The sequence below is a fragment of the Tribolium madens genome, unplaced genomic scaffold (genome assembly GCF_015345945.1).
Source record: "Tribolium madens isolate multiple individuals breed KSU strain unplaced genomic scaffold, Tmad_KSU_1.1 Scaffold_1;HRSCAF=32;Tcas5.2_LG8, whole genome shotgun sequence".
Lineage (NCBI taxonomy): Eukaryota > Metazoa > Arthropoda > Insecta > Coleoptera > Tenebrionidae > Tribolium > Tribolium madens.
Window position 1 is genome coordinate 3,532,259 of NW_025400984.1, and position 16,700 is coordinate 3,548,958.

At 32.4% G+C, this 16,700-nt stretch overlaps 1 protein-coding gene across 2 annotated transcripts in view; it reads left to right on the forward strand.

Annotated features, from left to right (window-relative positions):
- The window catches only part of LOC123016271 (potassium voltage-gated channel protein Shaw), a 39,866-nt gene that overhangs the window by 16,967 nt on the left and 6,199 nt on the right, over positions 1-16,700 (forward strand). For both annotated transcript variants that reach the window (XM_044416562.1, XM_044416563.1), the window contains exons 2-5: positions 13,387-13,438; positions 13,492-13,705; positions 16,325-16,442; positions 16,505-16,699. In XM_044416562.1, the coding sequence (XP_044272497.1) occupies positions 13,497-13,705; positions 16,325-16,442; positions 16,505-16,699 (522 nt within the window). In that variant the 5' untranslated portion in view covers positions 13,387-13,438; positions 13,492-13,496. The remainder of the gene's footprint in view (positions 1-13,386; positions 13,439-13,491; positions 13,706-16,324; positions 16,443-16,504; position 16,700) is intronic.

The following is a 16,700-nucleotide window of genomic DNA, read 5'->3' on the forward strand; positions in this document are numbered from 1 at the left end:
CAAATAGAACAGTTTTTGATTCAAGTTTCTACGATAAATAGTAACATTGCAAATCACTTTTAAAATTTTTGCAATTAAAAGAAAAAATGCATGAAATAGCCCACTTACTGCGTAATAGAAAATAACTATTAAAAAGATATTTATTGACTCTGGTAGAAAATTTTTCGCTGAATCAAACAGTTTTTGTCTCATGTCGCTCCGATTGAAAATAAAGCAACAAATCACATTCAAACATTTTTTAGAAAATTTTGATTTTTTTCAGAATAAGTTTAAATGTGATTTACGGCATTACTATTAGTTGCAGCGTCTTGAAACAAATACTAATCGATTCAGCGGACCATTTTCCACAAGTTTCATTGACCCACAACAAAATCTTGTACTTCCTTAATGAAACATTAGCGTTTCTTTGACCAAAATTTAAAATTGTATCTCAAAAATTTTAAAAGTGATTTGTGGCCTTACTATTGACCCTAACGACTTGAAACAAGAACCAGTCACCTCTAAATTAAATTATTTTTTACAGTAGGTATTAATATTGTCATTTTTTTTATGGAAAACACGTCAAACTGGATTTGGTTTTGTGTCAACTCAAGAAATGTAATATATTCATTCCTGTTGGAATAAAAAATTCACTTTCATGAACGAAATCAGTTAAAATTTTATTAACAGATGTATAAGCGAATAAAAACCAAATAAAACAGTTTTTGATTCAAGTTTCCACGATAAATAGTAACATCGCAAATCATGTTTAAAGTTTACGCCTAAAAAAAAAAATTAAATAAAATGTTCACTGTCTGCATTACAAAATAAATATTGATCCCAATGGAAAATTGTCTGTTAGATCAAACAATTTTTGTCTCAAGTCGCTTAAAAATAAGGTCACAAATCACATTTAAACTTTTTTTAGAAAATTTTGATTTTATCCAAAAAAAGTTTAAACGTGATTTGCAACATTATTATTCGTCGGAACGTCTTAAAATAAACACCAATCTATTCAGCGGACGATTTTCTACAAGTTTTATCAATGGACAACAAATTTTTGTTTTTTTGATAATAAATTTTTTTTTTTGACAAAAATTCAAAATATGTGTCTCAAAAATTTTAAAAGTGATTTGTGACCTTACTATTGGTTCTAGCGACTTGAAACAAAGACCAATCGCTTCTAAGTTAATTTATCTTTCAGTCTTAGAAACATTAATTTATTTTATATGTAAAATACGTGAAACTAAATTTGGTTTTGTGGCAACTCAAGAAATGTAATATATTCATCCCTGTTGGAATAAAAAAATGACGATACACAATCCAATTTCATGAACGAAATTATTTAAACTTTTATTAACAGAAGTATAAACGAATAAAAAGCAAATAAAACAGTTTTTGATTCAAGTTTCCACGATAAATAGTAACATCGCCAATCATGTTTAAAAAAAAATAAATAAAATGTCCACTGTTTGCATTACAAAATAAATATTGATACCACTGGAAAATTGTCTGTTACATCAAATAATCTTTGTCTCAAGTCGCTCCGATTAAAATTAAGGTCACAAATCACGTTTAAACTTTTTTAGAAAATTTTGATTTTTTCCAAACAAAGTTTAAACGTGATTTACGACATTATTATTCGTCGGAACGTCTTAAAATAAACACCAATCAAATCAGCGAACAATTTTCTACAAGTTTCATCAATCGACAACAAAATATTTTGTGTTTTTTTTTTATATAAAAATTATGTCTTTTTGAAAAAAATCAAAATTTGTGTTTCAAAAATTTTAAAAGTGATTTGTGACTTTATTATTGGCTCAAGCGACTTGACACAAGTCCAGTCGCTTCTAAATTAATTTATCTTTTAGTCTTAGAAACATTAATTTGTTTTATATGTAAAATACGTGAAATTAGATTTGGTTTTGTGTGAACTCAAGAAACGTAATATATTCATCCCTGTTGGAATAAAAAAATGACGATACACAATCCAATTTCATAAACGAAATCAGTTAAAATTTTATTAACAGATGTATAAACGAATAAAAACCACATAAAACAGTTTTTAATTGAAGTTTCTACGATAAATAGTAACATCGCAAATCATGTTTAAATTTAAAAAATAAATAAATAAAATGTTAACTGTCTACATTACAAAATAAATATTGATCCTAATGGAAAATTGTCTGTTAGATCAAATAATTTTTGTCTCAAGTCGCTCTGATTAAAAATAAGGTCACAAATCACATTTAAACTTTTTTTTAGAAAATTTTGATTTTTTCCAAAAAAAGTTTAAATGTGATTTGCGACATTATTATAAGTCGGAACGTTTTAGAATAAACACCAATCAATTCAGCGTACAGTTTTCTACAAGTTTCATCAATCGACAACAAAATATTTTGTTTTTTTGATAATAAAATTAGGTCTTTTTGACAAAAATTCAAAATTTGTGTCTCAAAAATTTTAAAAGTGATTTGTGACCTTACTATTGGTTTTAGCGACTTGAAACAAAGACCAGTCGCTTCTAAATTAATTTATCTTTCAGTCTTAGAAACATTAATTTATTTTATATGTAAAATACGTGAAACTAGATTTGGTTTTGTGTCAACTCAAGACATATGATAAATCCAGACTGAACTACTTTTTTTTTGTTGAGTCCTTTGTGTCCTCCATTCTATTGTTCAGAAAGGTGCAACTTTTCCCGACCTAAGCTTTTGTTCTAATTGTCAGATTTCGGGTTTGGTGGATATTTAGTGTCAGTCGACTCGGCTATTGTTGCAATATGCTGGTGGTCGATAACGACAACTACAGCAACTTTAGTGACATCTTGCTTGGAAAAAACTGTATTTAGTTAAAAAAAAGTATTTTCTGCCATTTTGAGATTAAAAAAGCTCTAAATTTTAATAATTGCTCTAGAAGCATTGTTAAAAACTTGTTGTTTTTGCAATTGATCGAAACCACCGTCCATTAAATAAAAGCCTGTTGCGCAACAAAAATCCGCTTGTGTGTTAATCCCCCGAGATCCTTGAGTCGCTTTTTGTCGTCTCTAAATCTCTCAAACGTCGCGTTAATTAAATTTGGCCAAACTAAAAATTGACAAAGTTTTCGTCGATCGTACCGATTAACCCAGAATATGTAAATTCGGTATTAAAACTCTTCGCCGAGCCTCATTTTAAATTTTAATCTGTGTTTTTCGTCATTTATCACCCGAGTCCAGGAAATTAGCAATTCGATGGTGCAGGTCGTGAGCTTTTGGCCAAATCCGGACTTTGCGACAGAAGGAAAGCGCCCAATTAGCAAAAATCGGTCAGGTGTGGGCGGAAATGAGGTCGATTAACCTCCCGCCTATTCCGTGCAAGGCTCGAGGTAATGAGAATTCAAATCCGAGGATTCAGAGGAGGCCGGCGTTAAAGTTTAAAGGCGATGCAATATTAGATCCGATGACACGGCCTGCATGCTAACGAGATTTCGCAAATTAACGCTCCAGGTTTATTATTGACCAGGGAAGCGAGGCGGCAAAAATACAACCGATGGATATTTGCCCGGAAATATATGAAAACATTTACATTTCGCTCGATAGCAATGCCGACTCGGCAAATTTACTATTTTATTCGCTCCAACGAAAGATACAAACAAGGCTTTTAGCTGAGTCACAATTTTTCACCATGAAATTACTCAAAATACTCCGGTCTAAATAGATATTTCAAATAACTAAAATTTCGACAGGCTAAATTTTGGTGGAGATCTTGGGTATACCATTAGGAATAAAGTGTCAAAAGTCCCCATCGATTCATGGTCAAAGGTCAAAATTTGAAGTTTTTTAGGTTTTTTTTGAAAACGGTAAGTTTTATCAAAAAAGTAGCCCAGACAAAAATTATTGAATTTAAAATTATCTACAAGAATGGTCCTTACACTTTTTTTTTCTACGAATCACCATTCCTGAGACATCAATTCTAAAAGTTGAAGGAGTCACGTTCTATATGATATACACATATAGAGTGCGCCAGAACTCCCGCTCCAAGGTACCACAAACATGGAAAAAATTAAAAAAAAATCTATCTATAAAAATTTCAAAGTTATGAGAGTTTAAATTTTTGACTTTCACTCTATTTATTTCTATAGGAGAAATAATTATCCAAGTTTTTTTGCTACAGGCTATTAGAAGCGGAAACAAGGAACCTGTATCCTAAACTGTAATTCTGTTTAATGTTATTTGTGGCTTTTATTGGCAAAAGTTTTGTACCTTAACTAAATAATTATAAAAAAACATATACAAAATCATCAGTATCATTAAATAGACAAAAAAAAAATGTCAAATATCAAAAAATAACTGTCAAAATTTTTTGACAGATAAAATTTTTTAAACATTTTTTCCATGTTCCTGGTATTTTACTTAAAATTTTTCTTCTACTTCATTAAACTTATAAATATCTCGATTCCATTAGAATTAAAAAGAATTTATTTGGTAATACATACAGGGCTGTTCAAAAAAAAGTAAAAAGGTACAAAAATTTTGTCAATAAAAACCACAAATAACATTAAACAGAGTTACAGTTCAGGATACAGCTTCCTTGTTTCCGCTTCTAATAGCCTGTAGCAAAAAAACTTGGATAATTATTTTTCCAACAGAAATAAATAAAGTCAAAGTGCAAAATTTAAACTCTCATAACTTTGAAATTTTTATAGATAGAATTTTTTTTTATGTTCCTGGTACCTTACTCTACTTGGCATTTGTCTTTGGGGCGCAAGTTCTGGCGCACTCTGTATGTGCATATAATGTCACTTTTAGAATGGCGATATTTCAGGAATAGTGATTCTTAGAAAAAAAGTATAAAGACCACTTTTGTAGATAATTTTATGCTCTATAATTTTTGTCTGGACTACTTTTTTGATAAAACTTACCGTTTTCGAAAAAAATCTAAAAAACCTCAAATTTTGAGCTTTGACCCCGAATAACTTTTTTAGCACACATGGAATCGATGGGGCCTTTTGACACTTTATTTCCAATGGTGGACCCAAGGTCTTCACCAAAATTTAGCTCTGTCGTTATTTTGTTATTTGACCAGTATTTTTATGAATAATTTGACCGGACTAAAAAAAGTTTTTGAGATATTGATAAAAAAAATTGTTGCAAAGTCGCTCACACTATGCTGATTTATTATCCACATAAATCGTTTAGTTACAACAAAGGTTCGTGTTTTTGACATTAAAGAAAAAATGTGACATGCAGCTCGCCATTAAGTTTCCAAGTTTAAAAAAAATCGATGGTGTGTCGATGAAACAGAGAGATAACACGACCATGAACCACTTTTTCTGACGAGTATAATATTTAAATATTGTTTAAAATGGGATTGAAAGCATCGATTTTGTAATTACGACAAAAAATCGTTTAAAACTGGGGTCAAAAGCCAAACTCAAAGTTTTTAATCCTCGACAAATCCCATCAAAGTTCCTCTGGAACGACATAACAACGTAAATTATCTCTCGCGTAATCCCAGTGTTACAAATTTACGGTTTTTTACAACTGTTGCTTCAAAAAGTTTAAGAATCGGATAAATGTTCCGTGATTTATGACATGTCATATTGATAGAATGACCATTCGTCCACCGGGAAATCACATTAGAGGGACGGTTTGAATGTAAACTAGATGTCGAGAGCTGATTTTATTCCCGCAGGAGGCTGTGTGTATTTTTAACCGAGTGAAAAGGGAATTTTTACTAAACTATCAGACATTATTTTGACATAAACCTGTTGCTCAAGAAAAATACGGCGCCCCACAGACTTCCAGCCGGTTTTATAGCTTCCAGAAGATTTTTTCGAGTTCAAGGTCACACTAATCGTACTGCCTTAAAAGATAATTCAATTCTGAAGCGACTAGTTTTTGTTTCAAGTCGCTAGAGCCAATAGCAAGGCCACAAATCACTTTCAAAATTTTTGAGTCACATAATTTAAAAAACATTATTTTTGTAAAATTGAACCAAAATATTTTGCTGTAAGTAACGAGCCTTGTAGAAAAATGTTTGCTGAATCGATTGGTGTTTGTGTCAAGTCGCCCCGACCGATGGTATTCCTGCAAATCACTTTTAAACTTTTTTGAAAATGACTCAAAATTTTCAAAAAAAATTTAAACGTGATTTGTGGCTTTAGTAATAATCGGAGCAACTTGAAACTAAAACTAATCAATTCAGGAGACAATTTTGTATCAGATTCTGAAACTACTTATAAAAAAACTATTTTTTTTAAGTTCAAAGACTTTGAAAACCCGCAGAAATGGCACGTAATGCGACGCTGAATCTGAGATTCATTCAAGTCGAGCAAGATCCAATTTCGAGCCAACAGTTATAAATTATTTCCAAGAGTTTCAATTACGAATAAACATGCAAAAGACGTTTTCTTGCTATCTTGGGTCTCAATGAGACGCGGAATGGTTACAAAAATCGATTTTTGATTGAGAAACTGTCCAGCGTTTTGATTAAAAATTAATCCGCGAAGGTTACACTTTAAACGCGTACAAGGATTGCTTTCGTCCTTGCAACACACCATCAATAAAACACACGAGCGGCAAAAGCCGGCCTCACTAAATTGCCTTGAGGATTAATGCCGCTTTCTGTATTAAAAATTCATAAACTACCACTAAAATAGGCCGGTTTACTATTTGAACGAGTTTTATGTCTCACACGGGGGGGCAAATCTGGCTTTTTGCATACGAGAGGAAATTTATCTGTATTTAGTTTGTAATTTTAATTAAAAAACTGCTGACTTGAACCGGGAAATATGAATGAGACAAGGGGACGTAAAAGTGGTTCAACGGCCGGTTATTATATTCAAACAAAAGTAACACTCGGGAAGTTTTATAACACGAATAAAATATTTTATTTAATTTTTATGACAGGAAACTACTTTATGGAGCCGAGGGAAAGGCCGAAAGTTGGAAAATAAAATGAATTTATGACGAAAATTAAGTCAACAGAAATTAGGGAATTTTTTCAGATTCAAGATCACACTAATCATAACTTATGCAATATAGCAAGGAAAACTACTAGAGAATCAACCGGTGGATCGACTGGTCTTTATTTCAAAGCTCGACGGTAAATAATAGCGTCACAAATCACTTTTAAAGTTTTAACAATAGAACAAAAATTTCGTCCCAAAAAAACCTTATTTACAAATAATTTCTAACACAGAATTATCAAATAGTACCATTAGCTAAATTAAAATTTACCGTTTAATTGATTGGTGTTTGTTTCAAGTCTCCACGACGATTAATAAGGTCACAAATCATTTTTAAACTTTTTTGAAAAATACTCAAAATTTTTAAAAAAAGTTTAAATGTGATTTGTGACCTTGCTATTGGTCTGAGCGTCATAAAACAAACACCGATCAATTCAGCCATCAATTTCCTAACCGGATCAGTGATCACTTTTGCATTATTACTTTAGTTGGATTCGGAAATAAGGTCGTTTTGACCAAACATATATTTTTCACTGCCTAAACTTTAAAAGTGATTTGTGACGTTGTTTTTGGTCTTAGAAAGTTGAAATAAAAAAAATTGAAACAGTATGTTTGTAAGACCGTTTTATTCCGGGAATAAGTGTCGGTTTTAGCGCTAATCTTATTTGGTCCGATAAAGAGGTGGTTTTGAAAAGACAGGGTGTCAAAGCCTCGTGTCGATAGCAATGTATCGAGTCTTGTACGTGTCAAGTGTCTCGAGTGCTTCGACTGCGGTGAAATCAAGATAAATGGAGGTAACTTTCGGACTTTGTCGTCGCTTCTTAATAATTGAATCGGTGTGTTTTTCACTGTGTGAGAGAGATAGTGTCCGAGAGAGAGATGCAAATTTATGATGGAGAGGGCCTCAAGACTATCTCTAATCAAACAGGAGGCGTTTCAAGCGCCATTGACTGTATTCAACTTAAACTATATGTTAGTTTAATGGTATCTCGGTATGGCAGTACACGGGTCCCGATACAATAACAACTTGTGAGCCATTCACGAAGGCTTAATAAATTACTCGATGGGACGGCTCTTAGCGAAATGAATTTTTGAAAGGCGCCACATTCCTTACGAGACCTAATCTCGTTAAAGAGGTATTACCGAAATTGACACATTGCGGCGGTTGGGACAAAAAAACGACACTCGATTCAATTTCACGGAAATCTATTAAAAGTTTACAAACAGACCTACGAAATGGATAAACGAACAAAAACTAAATTAAACAGTTTTTGACCCGAGCTTCTACGATCAATAGCAACGTTGCAAATCACTTTTAAAGTTTACGCTATTGAAAAAAAAATTAGAGTAGAAAAACGTAACTCCTGCATCACACACAACAACTACTTAAAGAAGAATCATTGATTCTGATAGAAAATTGTCTCTCAAATCCACAAGTGTTTGTTTGAAGTCGCCTCGATTAACGGTAAGGCCACAAATCACGTTTAAACTTTTTTTTGAAAAATTCACAATTTTTCGAAAAATTTTAAAAGTGATTTGTGACGTTATTATTTATCGGAGCGACCTGAACTAAAAACTAGTCGATTTGATTATACATTTTGTACCAGAATCACTAATTAATTAACTAATTGTATGTTTAACGTAGCCATGAAATGACCAAATGTTTTTAGCATAGCCGCTCCATGTGAATTTGTCGCATCAAAATTAATTTATGCGATTATTTTGGCGATAAATCATTCCCATCATTATTCTAAACACTTTTCGTAGATAGACACTCTTGAATGAATATAAATAAAGCCTTGAGCAGCCCGTTTCAGTATTAAAATGTAAAAATGCTATTGAAAAAAAAATAGAGTAGAAAGACATAACTCCGGCATCATACACAACAACTATTTAAAGGAGAATCATTGATTCTGATAGAAAATTGTCTGTCAAATCCACTGGTGTTTGTTTGAAGTTGCCTCGATTAACGGTAAGGCCACAAATCACGTTTAAACTTTTTTTTTGAAAAATTCACAATTTCACAATTTTTCAAAAAAAATTAAAAGTGATTTGTGACGTTATTATTTGTCGGAGCGACCTGAACTAAAAACTAATCGATTTGATTATACATTTCGTACCAGAATCACTGATTAATTAACTAATTGTATGTTTAACGTAGCCATGAAATGACCAAATGATTTTGCATAGCCGCTCCATATGAATTTGTGGCATCAAAATTAATTTATGTGATTATTTTGGCGATAAATCATTCCCATCATTATTCTAAACACTTTTCGTAGATAGACACTCTTGAATGAATATAAATGAAGCCTTGAGCAGCCCGATTCAGTATTAAAATGTGAAAATGTGGCCCAGCTGTGCTTCCCACATTTAAATTTTGCGTCCGAGAGAACAAAAATCGAGTCAAAAAGGCACGTCGAGTGTAAAATCGTATCAATTTGCCTTTCAATTTAGATAAACGCGTTTCGAGTGTTTATTTTTGAGATTGCCCGTTCGCCGATCTGTTTATGTAAGTTGTTGATATATCCGCTCGGAAATCTATAGATTTTCTTAGGTAAACAACAAGTCAAAACTGGGCTTTAGGAGCGTGGAAAAGCCATTTTTGATTGTTTAAATTAGACGGCAATGCAGATGTAGGGCGATTTATAGCCGCTTAATCGAAAATCGCTCCATCAATAACTTGCAAATTGCGGTCGGGTCAGACAAAGTTACCGAATTTTCTCCATCAATAACGTTTTTATAAACCTTGAAGCTCGGAAAAACTCTGACCGAAATTTAAACACTTTGATAGAAATTTGATTGGCCTTGTCGGTTGGAGGCACGCCAACTGGAGTTTCTTCTTGCAGCTGGAATCTGTTCGTGATGATTCAACAACGTCTTGCAAGGGAAAAAATCCCAGTCGTAAAAATGTGACGTGAAAGGTTAGTCGTAAAAAATCGTCTCGTAAATGTAGCGATTTTAAAAATTTCATTACGGTTTGCGTGCTAAATATCAATAATGCAACCTCACCGACTAAATCTCACCACACACGCCATCAATCACACAAATTTCAAAATCTGAGATAACTCAATAGTGCTGCTTTAACATTAAAATCACAAACTAAATTTGTTTCTGAATCGTTTGGTGTTTGTTTCGAATTTCCACGACCAATAACAAGGCCGTAAATCACTTTTAAAGTTTCACCCAACAAAAACAAGCTTTTTCATCGAAGAAGGCCGTTTTTCCGTCTTATTAACCAAAACAAATAATAAATAATCAAGGGCTCTAAGAAAAAAACCTCCCCTGAATCGATTGGTGTTTCTTTCAAGTTCCTGCCGCTAAAAATAATGCCACAAATCACCTTTAAACAATTCCAAATCCAATTCAAAATTTTTCAAAAAAAGTTTAAATGTGATTTGTGACCTTATTATTGGTCGTAGACACTCGAAACCAAAAGTGGCATATTCTTCAGAAAATTCTATTTATAAATTCCACAGATTGTGTCCTTTCTTTAGCTGTAAGAATTTAAAAACACTATTTTTATAAATTCTTTGTTAAAAAGTGATTTGTGGCGTTATTATCAGTCGTAGCAACTTGAAACAAAAACTGATAAATTTCCTGTAAAATTCTATACCACAGCCAGCTATTAGTTTACTTTGGAAAGTGTTTAAGTCGTTTTCAAACTCGAGATTGATTTTAACGCAGCATACGTCTCTGTATTTACGCCACACAACAAAAGTACTTTACAATGCCCTTATCCGAATCGTAAAGTTAACTTTACACTCTCTATCCTTGGCAGTTTCATTTACAATTTAAAACTTTTCCGTCCCGGAAACAAAGAACCGCTTCAGATTAACATAAAGCTCACGGCTTTAGCTATCTTTGCACCTTTAACACGAAGTAATTAGTTATTAAAACCCCAACAAGAAAAATTTACGTTTGAAAAGCTTATTTTCCATCCCCTCGTCTATGTAAATGTGAAAAGTTGAAGTTATATGAATAGAAAATTCAAGACTTTGCTTTTTTCGGCGTTGTAACCCCATTCTTGAATCAATTATGTATTCCAATCAACAAGTACATTCACACACGAGCTTTTGGCGCAATTCCAGAGGGTGCGTGATAATTGATTTATTCGACAGAGGTAGCAAAAAAGCCAGAATTTATTTATAATTAACCACATGGCGACTCCATACCGATTTGTAACATCAAAAAATTTTATTTTAGACTTGAATTAAATTATCTTTCCGCAAACGTGGCGATAAGAACGTGTATTACCCAACGAAAATGAACTCGGCTTAAAAAACTTCTCAAAAGTTAAATAAAGCTTTTGTTTGGGTGCGTGTCGTTTCGCTTCCTCGATCGATATCTGCCCTTTGCTGTTTTTCTTATGCATAAATTCCTTTTGTGCTACAGGTTGTACACAAAGTGATACAGAAAAGCCAGAAGAATCGATTAGTGCGAGTTTCAGCCCTCTAGGCGCAAAAGAAACGTCTCAAATCACTTTTAAACTTTGCACACGAAAAACACTTATTTCTTTGAATTTCACACCTAAACGAAAAATGTAATTTATGTTTCTAAATTAAAATTTCTCAAGGAATCGACTACTTTTTATTTCAAATTTCTACTATTGAGGATAACGCCACAAATCACGTTCAAACTATTTTGAATCAATTTTTAAACGTGATTTGTGACCCTTTTATGGTTTTAAAATCTTTGAACTAAAGAAATGTGCAAAACTGTTACACAAAAATGTCAAAATAATTGATAAACGCAAATTTAAATTCTCCAAAGTCATGAATCAGTAGTGATCTTGCTGTGTTTCTTTTAATTTCGCAGCTGAATAATAGATATGATACATGATTCTAAGACAGAATTTTTCAAAGAATCGATTGGTTTTTATTTTAAGTTTCTAAAATTAATGATAACGCCACAAATCACATTTAAAAAATTCGAATCCTATTCAAAAAAACTGGAAAAGCATAATTTGAGTAAGTAAATCACGTTGTTGCATTGGAAACTTTCAAAGTTTGATTCGGATGGTGTCAACTGTTGTGTTAATTGTTATTTATCCCTCGTGCATGCTGGAACTGCCAGTGTCGGAACCAAGCGTCCTGTGCTTAATTAATGACAAAATATTGCTCGCTTGCAACTATTTCCCAAACATTACGACCCCTAATTTGAGATAAATTAACTCGAAATCTCACAGATACAAAGAGCTTCATTTTTCATTTCACTTTCAGATCGTATTACGAAAAAATCTCTGCTGTGTAATTAATTTCGAAGCAAAGAAATTTTAATGAAAACGTTTCGGTTGATATAAATTGAACGTCATCAGTTTTGACGTTTCAGTAAACATTTTCTTGATTTAATTAAAGCGTCTTAGGAAAAATGCTCGTATCAATCAGCGACGTTATAAACTTGCAAAATAGTCGCTTTGTTGCCTAACGACGATTTAATTATTCGAAAAGACGGCTTAGCCGTCTCATAATAAAATGTAAAAGAAGTGTTTTAAATTTCAAATCGGTGTAAATCTTTTAAGATACTTGTTTTAAGAAATCCCCTTTTCGGCGACAATGAGATAAATTTATAAAACTTATTTCCATAGAATTGAGACATTTATCGTTGACGGATCTATTCAATTTTTCAAAGCAATGCTTTAAAACGGGTTTTTTATAGGCAGACCTTTGCAAAAACGGCTCATACGAGCCCCGGACGGCAAATAAAAATGTATCACACAAAAATAATCAATAAGATGGAAAAAAACAGCAAGTTTTTATAATTTTTTAAATTTCAAGGTCATATTAAACGAAAAATATGTAAATTAATGTATGTTTCCGACACAAAATTTTATAATAAATTGATTAGTTTTTGTTTCAAATCAAACCGATTTACTCTAACGCCATGAATCACTCTTAAACATGTTAACACAAATAGAAAATTATGCTATTTTTTGCATTTTCTTTATTTTTTTCCTATTAAACCAAAATCAGAACCTTTGTTATAAAACTTGTTTCTGGTTCAGAATTTTCCAAGGAATCGAATCGTTTTTGTTTCAAGTTTCTACGATTGGTAACAACCACACAAATCACTTTTAAAATTTACAAAAATAAAATGATTCATAAAACTTAATTTTGAGTTTCCTAGATAAACTCAAAGCAATTTTTTAAAAGATTCTGATTGAAAATTGTCTGCAAAATCGACTGGTGTTAGTTTCAAACCTCTACCACAGAAACTAACATCACGAATCACTTTTAAACTTTATTCTTTTTAACGGTTTTCCTCGATTATTTGCCGAAAGCGCAAACACAGTTAGGTCCCGGTAAAATATTAACGTCTCGTTGCGATCGCTCCGTTAATATTAATGAAAGTCGGGCCTGTTTACTGTTCGAAATTAGCGGTTGTTGGTAAAAACCCTCTCGATGTGATTCTCGCACATTTTCACTCCCCATCTCCTGAAAATTCGTCTCGTTTCAGCGTCCTCGAGCTTGACACAATGGATTTGCGGCCGTAACACGACACTAATCCGGTAAGTTTTCCGTTTCAGGTGTCGAGAAATCCTGAAAAATGCTTTTTTTTCAGCCATCATGAATCTGATCAATATGGATGCCGAAAATCGGGTGGTCCTCAACGTCGGAGGCATCCGCCACGAGACCTACAAGGCGACGTTAAAGAAAATCCCGGCCACTAGATTATCACGGCTGACTGAAGCCTTGGCCAACTACGATCCGATACTCAACGAGTATTTTTTCGACCGGCATCCCGGAGTTTTCGCGCAGGTTCTCAATTATTACAGGTCAGAAGGATTTTTCATCACAATTTTAACGATCCAAGAAAGTAAAAGAAACTGATCTCGGGTTCAGGGGGAAAATGAAATTAGGCACAACGACAAGAATTAATTTTTACGTTTATGTAAACCATCCATTTGAGAGGGAGAAGAGACTTATGGGTAATGTTCGAATAATTATCTCCACACTTAATTTTAACTACATTTAGACTTGGAGGCGTTCAAAGAGCATCCAAGACGACTCGCAGATAATTTACATGTCACGATCCGACTTCATCTCCGGATTAGATCTAAATTGACCATAAACTCGATTTAAGGAAGAATTAACACTGTTTAAAAACGACTCAAAACTTTCGAATCATCAATTTTAAAGTCATATCTGAAACAGATTAGCGATCCTGATTCAAAATTTTCAGCACAATCGATCAGTTTTTGTTTCAAGTCTCTACGATCAAGAGAAACGCCTCAAAAGAAAGTGAGAAACGTTCAAATCAACAATGTTTTTTGTTTTATGACCATTTGGATGGGTTTTTTGAATGATAACGGATTCTCATATACAATTTTTTATAGAGTCAATTACAAGTAACGTGGAATCTTTTTAAAATAAAAATACAAAGTTTTGGTGTTTTTTTTTTATTTAGGACGTAAATAAAGAACAAGATCAATAAAATAATAAATGTTTATTTAAGCAATTTTATTTTTTAATGTTAAATGTCAGTTTGAAGTTTCTGCCATTAATAGTAAGACCACTGATTACTTTTAAACTTCTTCAAAAGTGATCCAAATTATTTTTAAATGATTTTTGACTTGATTTTTAACTCTAAAACAGAGAGTTTCACAACACTAACAATAAAAATCTTGAGAAAATCGGTCATTTGTTCACTTTCGCGTCTATGTGACGACTCAAATCGTAAAAATGAAACATGATTCTGAATCAGAATTTTCCGGGGAATTCACTGGTGTGTGTTTCAAGTAGCTCCAACGTCTAATAACGTCGCAAATCACTTTTAAAATTCCAATAAAAGTAATTGAAAAATGTACAAATTAACCTTAGTTCTGTTTTGGTTAAAACAAATACTTCGACGATAATTGCCAAACCTAGTGAGAAATTTTTTCTGAATCTATTGGTTTTTGTTTCAAGACTATACGATCAATAACAACAAAACAAATCACTTTTAAACTTTTTCGAATCAAACTCAGTTTTTTTGTTTATCTTTAAAAGTGATTTGTGACTCTAATTACAGTTGCAAGGTGTCCCAATTTATAGAACAAGTTAAAACAAATGCTAAATTTGCTGTTTTCAACAATGTTTTTTATTTTATGACCATTTTGATGGTTTTTTGGAATACTAACGGATTCTCACATACAATTTTTTATAGAGTCAATTACAAGTAACGTTGAATCTTTTTAAAATAAAAATACAAAGTTTTGGTGTTTTTTTTAATTTAGAACGTAAATAAAGAAAAAGATCAATAAAATAATATTTGTTTATTTAAGTAAATTTTCTTAAAAATGTTATATGTCAGTTTGAAGTTTCTGCCAACAATAGTAAGACCACTGATTACTTTTAAACTTCTTTAAAAGTGAGCCAAATTATTTTTAAATAATTTTTGACTTGATTTTTAATTGTAAATCAGTGAGTTTCACAACTCTATCAATAAGAATCTTTCAAGTTGAAAAAAATTGAGACAATCGGTCATTTGTTCAATTTCGCGGCTATGTGACGACTCAAACCGTAAAAATGAAACTTGATTCTGAATCAGAATTTCCCGGGAAATCCACTGGTGTGTGTTTCAAGTAGCTCCAACGTCTAATAACGTCGCAAATTACTTTTAAAATTTCAATAAAAGAAATTGATAAATGTTCAAATCAACCTTAGTTCCCTAGTGAGAAATTTTTTGCTAAATCGATTGGTTTTTGTTTCAAGACTCTACGATCAATAACCACAGAGCAAATAACTTTTAAACTTTTTCGAATCAAAGTCTTTTTTTTGTTTCTTTTTTTTAATTTTTTTGTTTTTTATTTTTTATTTCTAATTACAGTTGCATGGTATTCCAATTTATAGAACAAGTTAAAACAAATGCTAAATTTGCTGTTTTCAACATTTTTTTTATTTTATGACCATTTGGATGAATTTTTTTAATGATAACGAATTCTCATATACAATTTTTTATAGAGTCAATTACAAGTAACGTTGAATCTTTTTAAAATCAAAATACAAAGTTTTGGTGTTTTTTATTTTAGGAAGTAAATAAAGAACAAGATCAATGAAAAAATAAAAGTTTCTTTAAGCAAATTTTCCGAAAAATCTATTAATGTCAGTTTGAAGTTTCTGCCATCAATGGTAAGACCATTGATTACTTTTAAACTTTTTCAAAAGTGATCCAAATTATTTTAAAAGTGATTTTGGCTTGGTTTTGGATTGTAAATCACTGAATTTCTTTCAAATTGAAAAAAAATTGAGACAATCAGTCATTTGTTCAATTTCTCGGCTATGTGACGACTCAAATAGTAAAAATGAAACATGATTCTGAATCAGAATTTCCCGGGGAATCCACTGGTGTGTGTTTCAAGTAGCTGGGACGTCTAATAACCTCGCAAATCACGTTTAAAGTGAAATTTTTACAGAACTGGCAAACTCCACTACCCTTCAGACGTATGCGGCCCCTTGTTCGAGGAAGAGCTGGAATTCTGGGGTCTGGACGCCAACCAAGTCGAGCCATGTTGTTGGATGACATACACTCAAGTAATCAGTCAAGAAATTTAATTAACATGAGCCAAATCCGCCTAATCAACATAATTTTCTAGCATCGAGACACGCAGGAGACCCTCGCCGTCCTCGACCGCCTCGACTTGGACACCGACAAGCCGAGCGACGAGGAAATCGCCCGGAAATTCGGCTTCGAAGAGGACTACTTCAAAGGCACTCTCTCCTGGTGGCAAATGATCAAGCCGAAAATTTGGTCGCTTTTCGACGAGCCCTACTCTTCAACAGCCGCAAAAG